We start from the raw sequence: 13,363 nt of genomic DNA on the forward strand, positions 1-13,363 counted from the left end.
CTGGGCATCCTCCGTCGTGCAAAGTCCTTCCTTGGCACACCTGAGCTCCTCACCACATACAAGGCTTTCATCCCCAGCTCAATGGAATACTGCTCTCCCCTCTGGGCTGGTGCTCCTGCCTCACACCTAGCTCGTCTTCACGCTGTTGAAACCAAAGCATTCAGAATCATTGGAATCTCCCGCGATGAAGCTAACTCCAAGGGCCTCTCACTCACTCACCGCAGGCAGGTTGGTGGTCTTTCCGTCTTCTACAGACTCCTCTCTGGCCTTGCCCCCCCCCCCAGCTCTCTCTGGGCTCTGTCCCGCAAATATTCCTACAGGTCGCACAAGATCTGCCTGCAACCCTCTTTTGGTTAAACTGCCAAAATCAAGACTCTCTGCTCACCTTCACTCCTTCATTCCTCTTTTCTCCCACCTCTGGAACAAACTCCCTCACTCTCTTCAATCCCACTCCTTCCTCCAGGTCTTTAAAACAGCTGTTCACCACCATCTCTTATCTTCCCCCATCCAAAACCTTGATCTCTTCTACCCCTGTTAATTCACCCCAAATCCACTTTTTTTTTGAAATACCGACATTTTTCTTTCCTGGAAGCTCCAGCAGTGCCCATGTGTTTTATACTTTCCCACCCCCCCCCCTCCCTCCCCACCTTCCCATGCCTACTCCCCCTAAGCCCTCTCCCTCCCACAGATCTTCCGTTGTCCCTGTTCTCTGCTGTTGTACTTGTGTGTTTCCCTCTCTCTCCCCATCTTGTCTCCCGCTCCCTTTTTTGTATGTTTTGTGTGTCCGTTTGTTGAAGCAATTTTTATGAAAATAATGAATGGGTTGTTCCTGATAGAATAAAAGGAAACAGCATTTTAATATACATTTTTGAAGAGTTAAAAAACGATGCTGTGATAGGCTTTCATTTTGATTGGATCAAAGCGTATGTTCATTCAATATATCGTGTTGTTTTCGAAGACCACTTCAAGCCGTCGGCGTTCGTATTTGATCACCAGGCTCACTACCTGGGAAACAATCCTCGGAAATTGCTGAAACACGATGCTGTACCGACACTTACCGGGAGAGAATTACATGTTGATTTGAAGCCACACCATGTGATTCAAGCTCAGATCGAATCCTCAAGTAGTTATCTACATTACTATAATACGAGCAAAGCCTACCTGTCACTTTGCTGATGGACCATTTAGTCGACCTGTTTACCAAAAATTGCTATTTTGGTTCATGTGTCTGTATTGAGTCCGCAGATTACGATAATCTCGACGAGTATATGGGAATATTTCATCAGTTTATGAAGTTTGTATTCTCGTAAGATAGGCAATCGATCTCCCAGGAGCGAAGCAGAGATCCTTCACTGCACAGTCTTCCATTCTAAATATTATTGTTCTGCACAAACTGGCCTACAGCACGGTGACTGCCAATGGATCCTGCTCATCCGCTTCACTGATGGGTTTAGTCAAAAGAAAGAGACATTGGCGTTTCCCAATCCCCTCCCAGCCCTCACCCCCCGCCCCCCATTCACCCATTCACCCAGAAAATCCAAGCTACTTGTGTAAGGAAGAAGTTTCGTGGAGATTCTCTTTATGTCAGATGAGAAATTAAGAAGAAGGAAGGGGGGTGGAGGTCTCGAGTTATTGTGTGTATGCCATGGCGCATTTGGTTTGTTGAATAAACTCTTGGTTGGAGGACTCTCATTTGCCATTGCGGAACAATCAATCAAAGGATCATCACATGTTGTGACATTGTGGGGGCTCATCCGGGATCAATCATCCACTGGCAGAATTGTGTGTGGCACAAAGCGTTGTGGATGGGATGGGAGTGCCTTCCAATTGGATGGACCCTTTTTTCTCTCCTTGGCAGCACAGTGGTTCATAAACTCTAACTGGAATGCTGGGACAACCTGTGTGGGTTCGTCATCGAGCAAGAGGGGACCTGTGGGAATGGAGCAGGGGACGAGAAAAGCATAAAAGGCTCAGAGCTGAGAAATTGAGGCAAGAAGGCTGGAGTCAGAAAGGGAAGATAAAAGGCTCGAGGCTGAAAAGGAAGTTCCAAGGCTCAAGCCTGAAAGGGAATCTAAAATTAAGGCTCAGAGCTGAAAAGACAAGATTGGAGCTTGAAAGGGAAGCTCAAAGGCTCGACGTTGAAAGAGAGATCGAGGCTCGAGGCTGTAGTGGTATTGAAGCATCTTATTGTATGGAGTGCTGAAATAGGTGGCCCAGATAATATGAATGATGTTCCCTGGGCGTGACCTGTCTGCCAGTTTCACTCCAAACTGCATGTCTCTGTTAATGATTTTCAGTCTTTGTATAGATGCCACAACTCTTGAACATTTCTGCTCCTTCATGAGATTGACTGGTGTATAACAAGAATGACCACACTGTGGTCACAACCTGTGATGAAATCTGGTAATAGGTCAATTGGGAAACGAGCATTTAAAGCACTCTTAAAATATGAATGTCATGATTGGGAAACACACATTTAATGAGCTATTAAAAGATTAACTTTTCCCCTCTTTAAAACTTTAAAACAGCTGTTCACCACCATCTCTTATCCTCCCCCATCCAAAACCTTGATCTTTTCTACCCCCGCTAATTTCGGTCCCCTTGTGTTTTATACCTCCCCCCCCCCCGCCCTCCCCCTCCCACGCCTCCTGCCCCCAAGCCCTCTCCCTCCCACACTTCTCCCTGCTCTCAAATGTTGTGGTTGTGTGCTTCCCCTTCTCTCCCCATCTTGTCTTCCGCTCCCTCTTTTTGTGTGTTTTGTTTGTCTGGTTGATTTGTTTGTGAAATAAATGTTAGCTCTTTCACGAGCCTCGATTCAGTATACAAAAAAAGAAAAAAAGAAAAAAAAAACTTGACACCTCTCATACATGTCAGCCTCTGCCACGGTTATATCAGAACGTGCTGATTGGTCACATTGTCATGGATAGTTTAACCCCAATATCGGGCCATTCAAAAATTACGTAATGCAATTTTTTTTTAGAGAAGCGCATACTGTACGTACTGATTCGGGATCCCTCATCGTGAGTAATACTCGACCCAAACAAAGCCAATGGAAATCTGACGCAACGAACCCGGGTAATGTATAAACAGCAGAGGCCTACAGGGCTGATGTCTTAAGCCCACTAGAAAACCAAGATGGCAGCCATATTATTTTGTTTGGGTACCATGATGGGTGGAGGCAAGCGGCAAATGTGGGTGGGGTCCGGCAGCTGTTCAACCAATGGGTGCACATTTCAAAAATTGACCCCAAGAGCTAAAACAGCAACAACCACACAGAGCTCTTGTAGACCATGTCGCAGGTGAAATGGAAGCATATCAATTCACTTGGCCTCAATGTTCAATACAAATTTCTGTGGCATTTTTCTATTTTGATGGACCACACACTTTCCAGACCATTGGTGTTGCAGTTTCTTGGCAAGGGTTATATTGGGGTGAATTGCCATTGCCTTCCCCAGCATTGTTTGTCCATGCTCTATCCTTTTAAATGCTGAGCATCAATCAAGGAAGCAGCACGTGCCATTCGTTTTTATAAAGTTATTGGTATGACTCGGCCAGCAAGTGTTTGAACCACAAAGCTCCCAGACTCATAGTGGATGCTCTGTGGCCTACATGTAGTTAAATACATTATGTATCTCCTCAAGTGGCAGTTTGAAGAGCAGTAAGGTATGAAGAGTTTCAGTTTTATAGTAAAACATTAAAAGGAGTTACTTGAACATCACCTGATATTGGACAAAGTGATGGAGTCTGAAATATATACATTATAATCAATGCTGGCCAAAATAAAAGTTATTCAAGCTGATATATGACAATCCATGAGAAATCTTGTTGGAGGAAATAATATATATAATATATTGTGGCGGACACGAAAGCTCACTGGCATGATGACATCATTCCGTGCACCAAGTGGGCGGCGGCCACGCCCGAGGGGTAGGCGTGGCCTCAGGATATACACCGGGTGCGCAGCCCGGAGCGAGTGAGTGCTACAGTGACCTCTTATAATAAAGACCCTACAAACTTACCGCGTTGTCCGCTTCCTTCTTGCGAGCAAGTAGCGCGCGTAGCACCACGCTCTTCATTGGTGACCCCGACGTCTGGTCAGCTACCGCTGACCACCCGAACCCGCCGCAGCCATGGCAAACAACGCAGTCTCAATAAAACTCCCTGACTTCTGGGAGTCGCAAGCTGAAGTTTGGTTCCTGCAGGCAGAAGCCCAGTTCCAACTTCGAGGCATCACGGTGGACGAGACCATGTACTGCCACGTGGTCACCTCCCTCGGGTCCGGTCGTATCGACCCTGAGGAACCCACCGGCCGACCGCAGGTACGAGGCGATCAAGCGTCTCCTCCTCGCCACGTTCGGCCTCACGGTCGACGCTCGAGCCGACCGCCTCTTGGACCTCCCCGGGCTCGGTGACATGCGACCGTCGGTCCGCATGGACCATATGTTGTCGCTGATGGGCGACGAAGCCCCGAACGCTCTGTTCCGGGCGTTATTTCGACGCCAGCTGCCGGCACGAGTCCGCCTCGCGTTGGCCGGTTCTACGACGACGGAACCCCGAGCTCTCGCTGCCGAGGCCGACAGGTACTTCGCGACTTTGGACGTGCAGGAGAGTTTTGTCGCGGCTCCCGAGGCTGTCCCTGATGTTGATGCACCATACCTCGTGGATCTTGATGCTGCTGCACACTTCGTGTCCGCCGCCACGCCCCGGTGGAGGTGGTGAAGGGGTTTCCACGCCCCCGCACGATCAAGGGGCTCCAGGAGTTCCTGGGCATGGTAAACCTTTACCATCGGTTCCTGCCCCACATCGCCCAGCTCCTGCGCCCCTTACACGAGGCCCTTCGAGGGAAGCCGGGCAAAGATGACGTTACCTGGACCGAGCAGATGGACGCGGCGTTCACGGGCGCAAAGTTCGCCTTGGCCAACGCCACCATGCTCGCGCACCTGGCGCCCGATGCACCGATCGCCCTCACCACCGACGCCTCGGACTACGCGGTGGGCGCGGTGCATGAGCAATGGGTGCGTGGTGCCTGGCAACCGCTGGCGTTCTTCAGCCGGCAGCTTCGCCCGCCCGAACGCCATTACAGTACCTTCGACCGCGAGTTGCTCGGGCTTAACCTGGCGGTCAGGCACTTCCGCCATCTGCTCGAGGGCCGTGCGTTCACGGCCTTCGTCGACCACAAGCCGCTGGTTTTCGCGATGGGCAAGGTCGCCGAGCCGTGGTCGGCCCGGCAGCAGCGTCACCTCTCGGCCGTGTCCGAATACACGACGGACATCCGGCACCTCGCGGGAAAGGACAACTAGGTGGTGGATTGCCTTTCCCGGTCCGTCGCCCACGCAGTTCACCTTGGCATCGACTATGCCCGGATGGCGGCGGACCAGGCCGCCGACCCTGGGGTCCAGGCCCTGCGGACCGCCGTCACGGGCCTCTGCGTCACCGAGGTGCCGTTCGACAGCGCGGGCACGGCCCTCGTTTGCGACGTCTCCCTTGGGCAGCCTCGCCCCATCGTGCCCGCAGGCTGGCAGCGCCAGGTTTTTGACGCCATCCACGGCCTGTCCCACCCGGGCACGAAGGCCTCCCAGAGGTTGGTCGCCGACAAGTTTGTCTGGCATGGCCTCCGGGAGGCCGTCCGTGGCTGGACCAGGACGTTCCTCGCGTGCCAGCGCGCAAAGGTGCACCGACACACCCAGGCCCCATTAGCCCCGTTTACGGTGCCGGAACGTAGGTTCGACCACATTCACGTGGACCTGGTGGGACCTCTGCCCCCCATCGCGGGGTTTCACCCATGTCCTCACCATGGTGGACCGCACCACCCGGTGGCTGGAGGTCGTGCCTTTGGCGGCGATGACGGCGGCGGATGTCGCACAGGCATTCATCGCCACCTGGGTCGCCCGGTTCGGCGCCCCCTCGGACATCTCATCCGACCGCGGCCCCCAGTTCACCTCGGAGATCTGGGGGGCGGTCGCGCGAGGGCTCGGGGTCCAGCTGCACTGAACCACGGCCTACCACCCCCAGGCCAATGGCCTGTGCGAGCGCTTCCACCGCTCCTTGAAGGCCGCGCTCCGGGCCACCCTCCGCGACGGCGGCTGGGTCGACAGGCTCCCCTGGGTCCTGCTGGGCCTCCGGACGGCGCCCAAGGACGACCTGCGCGCCTCCGCGGCGGAGTTGGTCTTTGGACAACCGCTGCGGGTGCCGGGTGAGTTCCTCCCCGACCCCACAGCACCATGGTCTGCGCTGCAGGAGACCGCCCGGAGGTTCGCCCCGGTGCTGATGGCACACCACGGGCACCCTCCTACGCACGTCGCCCCGGAGCTTCGCACCGCGGAGTACGTCTTCGTCCGGCACGACGCCCACTGGACACCACTGCGGCCCCCGTACGACGGGCCTTTCCACGTGCTGGAGACCGTGGTGAAACATTTCACCTTGGACATCGGCGGTACTCCCGACCGCGTCTTGGTGGATCGCCTCAAGCCGGCCCACCTCGACATGGACCACCCACCGCCGGTGGCGCAGCCCCCGCGTTGGGGCCGCCCCCCTGCGGGTGGACCCCCGGCACCGCCCAGCACCGCTGGCACGCCGCCCCCCGGTCCGGCACCCATCCCGGGTACAGCCGGAGGCATCCCAGCTGGCATCCCTGCACCCCGGACGCCGCCAATCGCCAGAGGGAGCTTCGGCCGGGTCATCCGTTTGCCCCGCAAACTGGCCCTCCAGGTGCGCGGGAATTCTGGGGGGGCGCGTGTGGCAGACACGAAAGCTCACTGGCGTGATGACATCATTCCGCGCACCAAGTGGGCGGCGGCCACGCCCGAGGGGTAGGCGTGGCCTCAGGATATACACCGGGCGCGCAGCCCGGAGCGAGTGAGTGCTACAGTGACCTCTTATAATAAAGACCCTACAAACTTACCGCGTTGTCCGCTTCCTTCTTTCGAGCAAGTAGCGTGCGTAGCACCGCGCTCTTCAATATATAAATAATATATATTAATATATGGTTCCCTGTGTTAAGTATTCAGTATTATAGAACATAGAAACCATCAGGGTGCAGGGCACAATGATCCTTACCGTGACTTGGAACTCCTGAGGAACTTTCAGTCTTCTTTCTGCCAGCTGAAACTCCTGTACACTGCAACACACTGGATTTCAGTACCAGTTAGTTAATTGAGGCTTTCTTCCTGCCATCTTCAGGTGAAATTTGGATATGACAGCTTTAACTGTATACATACCAGCCTGGCAGTTTGGGAGGTCAATCACTCCATCATGGCACTCAGTGGGGTTTGTGCCTCGGATTTCCATACACAAACGACAATTGAATGTATAAGAAGTGTCTGGTGGGAGGAAAAACGCTCGATCCTGAAGATCGACACGGTTTAAGATTTTTAGATACGACAAAAAGAAACAACAGATTATTTCAGTTCAGAATTTAGTTGCTTTTGTGAACTTATCATTGCACATTGACAGTGCCTCATGATGGATACATTTGTTCTGTCACAATGTGTGAAAACGATCATGATGACTTTAACGGGCACAATTATTCCCACCTCATGGGGTTGGCCGGGAAAGATTTTGGGCCAAGTCTTTCACAAACTGGCTGGCCCTGCCTGACTTTAGACTAAGTAAGTTATGGCAGGAATTTGTAATTTGTTCTGGCTGCCACCGATAGCTTGCCTACTCTTCTCGAAGGACACTCTGGGATCTTTAACGTCCACCTACTAATGCTAGCAGATGGGTTGCCCAGTTTAACGTCCATCCATGGGGATGGCAGACAATAGTCTGGTGTTGGCTTAGCGGTTAGGGTGCGGCTTGGGATCCTAGGATCCTGGGTTCGAATCCCGGTTGATCACTGTATTAATGCCAGGGGTGTTGACTCAGCCTGTCATCCTTCCGAGATCGGCAAATTGAGTACCAGCTTGCTGGGATGAATGTGCCGGTGTGTGCCCCGGTTTAGAATAGGTACACCATATCCCTGCGTGGCGTAAGAGGCGACTAAAGGGTTGGCTTCAGGAAGGGCATCCGGCCATAAAACATTGCCTCAAAAAGAGGGAACCATGATGATTGGCATGAGGCCAATTGGCATGAGGCCTGCAAGACTAACCCCCACTCAAGCAGGGAAAATGGCCTTAAAAAGGGAATTTATTTATTTATTATAAATGTTATTACAAAAGAATATTAATACTAATAATATCCCCCTCCCCAAGGGATTTTCCCCCCTTGAACAAACGCTGTGTTAACGTGTATAAATAGCTTACCGTAGTGTTTCGTGGGGGCACCACTACCAGAGGTAAAAAAATATAAAAACCAAAAACACGTATGATTATGTTTTTAAACGGTCGCTACTGCTGTTTAACACTAAACTGGAGGGGAGGAAACCCGGTGTTCTTGAGGTATTATATGCTTATTGCGTCCCTCACAGACTAACGGACCCGAGCGTAGATGTACTGTAATGTATATACCCCAAATAGGATAATACCGTGAGCCTTCCTACCGCTCCCAATATACATTCTGGAGTTGGGGAGGGCTGAGAAAACTGAGGTAGCAAGACCAGAGGAGAGATCGTAAAATATTGGAAAGTCACCGACCTGCCTGGAATGTGAGGGAAACTGACCTCCACTACGGCCTCATTATGGAAGATTCCAATAATTTTGAGAGCATTTTGTTCTTCAGATTCCAGGAGAGACATGATACTGAGGTGCCAGCCCATAGGGGAGGTGTTGCTCCATTGAGTTATGGACAAAGGCCTTGTAGGCTGCAAGTAGTAAGGCCTAGAAGTGAAAGATACTGAACCTTTTTCAATGACTGACCATGTAAATAGAGAGTTTTTATTTGTTTATTGGACCTTCCAGAGCAACAGAATAAGACTGTGATAATTTCCAGGATTGAAGGACATGTTCCATTTACCAGACCAGCATCTAGTGATTTTCAGATCAGCAGAAAGTGTTGCAGCTGCTGTCTGCCTATCGAGTAATTAGGGTACTGCAAAAGGAAAAGACGTTTTCCTAAGCTTTTGGAGTTGTTTATGAAGATGGGGAACAAGACTGGGCCCAAAACATTGCCTTGAGGCATTCCAGCTTTCCCTGGGAGACGAGAGGAGAAAGATCCTTTGAGAGCAACGTGTTGATTGTGTGAGTGGAGGAATGAATAAAGCCAGGCACGAAGGCAACTTTGAATGTTGCAGGCCTTTTTGTGACCTTTGTGAGTAAAGCAGAATGCCAGATTGTGTCAAATGCCTTCGATTTGTCCAAAGATACAGCCTTGACCTCATGGTTAAGATTCAGGGAATCCGTTCATTGGTGAGAGCACAGCAGCAGCATGTCCATAGTTGATTGACTGGGACAGAATTCAAACTGATGGTCAGATAACAGGCCGTTTGAAAACAGGAAAGAGGACATCGGCAGCGATGATTAATTTCATGACTTGATCTTGCAATTGGAAGGAAGCTTCCTGGCCTAGAGGAGAGAGGTTTCCTTTTTGCACATTTTTTGTAAACATATGTGAAGTTGACGGACTTCATTGTAGTCATTAGTGAAATTGGGATGTTGAATTATTAACTATAATGTCTTTAATGGTTAACGATAATATTGTTGCGGCTCTCCAACATCGGCCTCCCCCTTATCAAGGGGGGAATAATCCCCTTGTCCTTTTACTGGCCGACGCGATCCCGGGGCTATCACGTTCCTTCCGGTCAGCGCTGAATAGGGTGGTTGGTCGAATTGGTCCTATTACCTAAGTACCAGCGCCTTCTGGGAAGCAAGGAAATAACCCCACCCGAACCACGGCGTTAGTGGACACACCGAGCGATTACATTAGCTAGCTGCGATTCGGTCCGTTAACAGGTACTAAACCCGATTCAAGCGGTTGTCAATCGTGCCACGCTTACCCAATTGAGAAATCCCTAAGACGATCGAATTAAAAGTAAAACAGGAAGAACAGGTAATTTATTCACACTTTGTACAAATAATAAGAGGAAGAAAAAGAAAGAATGTACAGGGAAGAGGAAGAAGCAGATACACAGGGCAGCCTTATACAGTCTTGTACTTATCCCTCGGCACGGGCTCGTTCACACTCAGACTCACTCTCAGACTCACTCACACGGGGTTGTAGATGGTAGGGGTTGAGGGTCCACAACTCGCTCTGGTCCCCGACTCGTACCACGAAGCAGATGGTGATGGTGATGGCAAGCTCTCCGCGTGGCGTTGGCGCGAAGCGGACAATTATATGTGGGGGGAGAATCGGTAAGCTGGCGATTACACTGCGTATGTAATAGTTGTACCGGCGCCTTTATACGCGCTCCCGGTATCGCTATGTACGATGCGCCACTTCCCCAATGGTGTTACCAAAGCGCCTTTCCACGAAAGTCCTTCTGCACGAATGCCAAGGTTTGGCTTCCCTCACGAGTCCTTCACAACACTGCAGTCCTTCGCCAGTCCTTCTCATGCGAGCGAGCTCAGTCAGTCCTTTGTAATGAGCGCTGCTGCGTAAGTCCTTCTCCGCATAAGTCCTTCAGAGGGATTTGCGCTCGCGGTTATATAGCGCCGCTTTAGCCAGCCCTCTCAAACCTTTAGCCACACCCTTACCATGCCCCTTAACCATGCCCACCCGAGCCCTGGTTGGTTGATGGGGTCTTACCGGCTCCGCCCTTGATGGCTGCTTAGACGTGGCCACACCCCAGACCTTGCGCTCCGCCCCCTTTTCGGGCCTTACCTCGTGGCATTTGGGCTAGTTTGAGCGAGCAACTGGCAGCTAACGCTGCCGGCCCAACGCGTAACAAACTGCGAGGGGCAATGGGGTGCAGACTGGATAGCGCTCAATGGCATCGATTGAAGGGAGGGCTGCAGACTGACGGGGCCTACTCTTATTTGTTTTACAAAACGCAGATGCAACTATTGGACATGGCCTTATCCTAAACACATACTATGAAATAACTAACGTTCTAAGGTGACCTACGAGTTGCATGTGGCCTAACTATGGGGTGCAACCTTTAACCTTTAATGATGTTACCTGTGTGGGTTCTCAAAACCACAACAATATTTTTATAATATTTTAATGCATATTATTTTAATATGTAAAATTTTTATATATTAATTTTAATATATAAAAATATAAATAATATTTTTATAATATTTATAATATTTTATAATATTTAATATTTTTATCGGAAAAACAAAGGTGATGGCAAGTGGTAAAGCATGTGGTGAGGTGGAAAGAACTGGGGAGTGGCCATGTGCTGTGTGCAGGAAGGGTGTCGGAGTGAACTCCATTCAATGTATAATGTGCGCTGAGTGGGTTCATCAAAAATGTAGTGGTTTGAGAGGGTCATTAACCAGTGTGGCAGCTACATTCAAATGTAGGGTGTGCACAGAGGGAGCTGCAGATGGAGGAAATGTTGAGTTGGATCTTGGAGACGGCGTGAAGCTGGAAGGTGTGAAAACATTTTGCTACCTCGGAGACATGCTGAATGGAGAAGGTGGATCAGACTTGGCAACGGTTGCTAGAGTGAGATGTGCATGGAAGAAGTTTCGGGAACTGAGTGGCATGCTGACGAGGAGGGGAGTGTCGTTGAAGCTGAAGGGAAAGGTGTATGCTGCATGTGTGAGAAGTGTTATGATTTATGGGAGCGAGACATGGGTAATGAACATAGAGCAGTAACGAAGGCTGCAACGGGTAGAAATGCGAATGGTTCGGTGGATGTGTGGAGTATCGTTGAGAGAGAGGAAGACAAATGATGAATTGCGAAAGATGATGGGAATAGAAACAGGTTGAGATGGTTTGGTCATGTGTTGAGGAAGGATGAAAGTGACTGGTTGAGAAGAGTGATGAAATGAATGTAGAAGGAAGTAGAGGACGGGAAGACCGAGAAAGTCTTGGCTAAAATGGTCGAAGAAGAAATGCGGGCAAGGGGGTTAACAAGGGGAGATGCAGAAAATAGGGCAAAATGGCCAAGATTGTCATGACAAGATTGTCAAAATGGACCGCAAGGCTAACCCCCGCTCTAGCAGGGAAAATGGCCTTAAAATGCCTGTTGTTGTTTTTGTTGTTGATAATATTTTTATTAGTTAACACCTGAATTAATGACAGAAGATAGTTGATCGGAATTGTTCAATTGCTAATAGATTACATTGGTAAAATATTTACTCTTCAACTGTAGTAAATTGTAACAGTAATGGTAACAGAGTTTATCATTGAATACATGAAAGTATTGCCCTGAAGTTTGTAAGTTCCTAAATTGTCAACGGCTGCATCCTGATGGAGTTTTCATTGTGTCTTTAAGGTTTTTCATCCATCTCCACCTGCAATGCTCAATAAACTGTTGAAGCAAGATCAGTTGTTCTCATCTCGCCTTCCACATAAATGTGGGACATAAATAGTCGATATATGGCCCAATAACAATTTTGGATAATGTTGCTTATAGAGCAATCCACATTCCGGTTGATAAATAATGATCAACAAATCTGTTTGATAAGGGAGGAGGGGATTCTTGAATTGGGTTTCTTATTTTTAAAGAAAACATTTCCATCTTAATTGAACGGCACATGTAATTTCAGACAGGTTTGGAGGAAATGGAACAATTATCGTAGATAAACATCGAGTAGATACAGAGCTTAAACGAGTCCTACCTTTTCTCTCCATAAGTTTCGAAATGAGCTTGGTTCGTTGAGCTTTCTGTCCACCAGCTGCTTGCTTGTTACAAGACACATCGCTGCAAGAAGAAGCATTGAAGGAAGAATGGAGACCGTCACAGAACAATTAAATAAGCTGAACATTTCAAGAGCTCATTTACTTTTGAGAACAGAGCCTGCGGTATATATGAATCTGCCTACATTTTAGCAGATGTGGCAAAGCTGAATTCTATTTGAAAAGAGTCACATTTGCAAAATGAAGGAAAATTTGAAATCTGCACTCTGAGATTATTTCCAACAAAATAAATATGCAGGAAAGGTGAAATCTGTCTATGCAGCAGACACAGCATCACCAACTATCTAAATCCGAACATTTCTGGACTCAAGCTGATGTGAAAACGAGAACAACAATCAAACACAGGAAAGGAATTGGTTTAAACAACTCGAACTGCAACAAGAACACCAAAAATATTTTTGGTGCATGAAAATGAAAGTGAAATGTGAATTTTGAAAATGAATGTGAAAGTGAAATTGAAAGTGGATGGAGATAATATTCCAACCTCTGTTTGTTTGTTTATATTCTCGCAGAATATCTCAAAACGTTATGGACGGATTTGGACGATACTTGGTGGACAGGTTGGGTGTGCGACAAGGATGAATTGACTATATTTTGGTGACGATCCAGATCCGGACACTAACATTTTAAAAGTGATTTTTCACCATTGAGAGATTGGGCCAAACGCTATAGATAGCAC

General features: G+C 49.2%; 1 protein-coding gene across 9 annotated transcripts in view; it reads right to left on the reverse strand.

The window, feature by feature from the left end:
* Window positions 1-13,363, reverse strand: part of LOC137431103 (sushi, von Willebrand factor type A, EGF and pentraxin domain-containing protein 1-like) — a 225,668-nt gene that overhangs the window by 102,779 nt on the left and 109,526 nt on the right. For 8 of the 9 annotated variants that reach the window (XR_013624049.1, XM_078781427.1, XM_078781421.1 and 5 more), the window contains 3 exons: window positions 12,606-12,688; window positions 7,218-7,344; window positions 7,057-7,127 (listed from right to left, as the gene is read on the reverse strand). The exons of the other annotated variant lie outside the window; for it this stretch is intronic. Coding sequence is in view for 7 of the 8 variants with exons in the window: in XM_078781427.1 (XP_078637553.1) it covers window positions 7,057-7,127; window positions 7,218-7,344; window positions 12,606-12,688 (281 nt within the window). In the remaining variant the exon portion in view is untranslated. The remainder of the gene's footprint in view (window positions 1-7,056; window positions 7,128-7,217; window positions 7,345-12,605; window positions 12,689-13,363) is intronic. 9 annotated transcript variants of the gene reach the window in all.

Source organism: Myxine glutinosa, chromosome 7, assembly GCF_964187855.1.
Source record: "Myxine glutinosa chromosome 7, kmMyxGlut1.1, whole genome shotgun sequence".
Classification (NCBI taxonomy): domain Eukaryota; kingdom Metazoa; phylum Chordata; class Myxini; order Myxiniformes; family Myxinidae; genus Myxine; species Myxine glutinosa.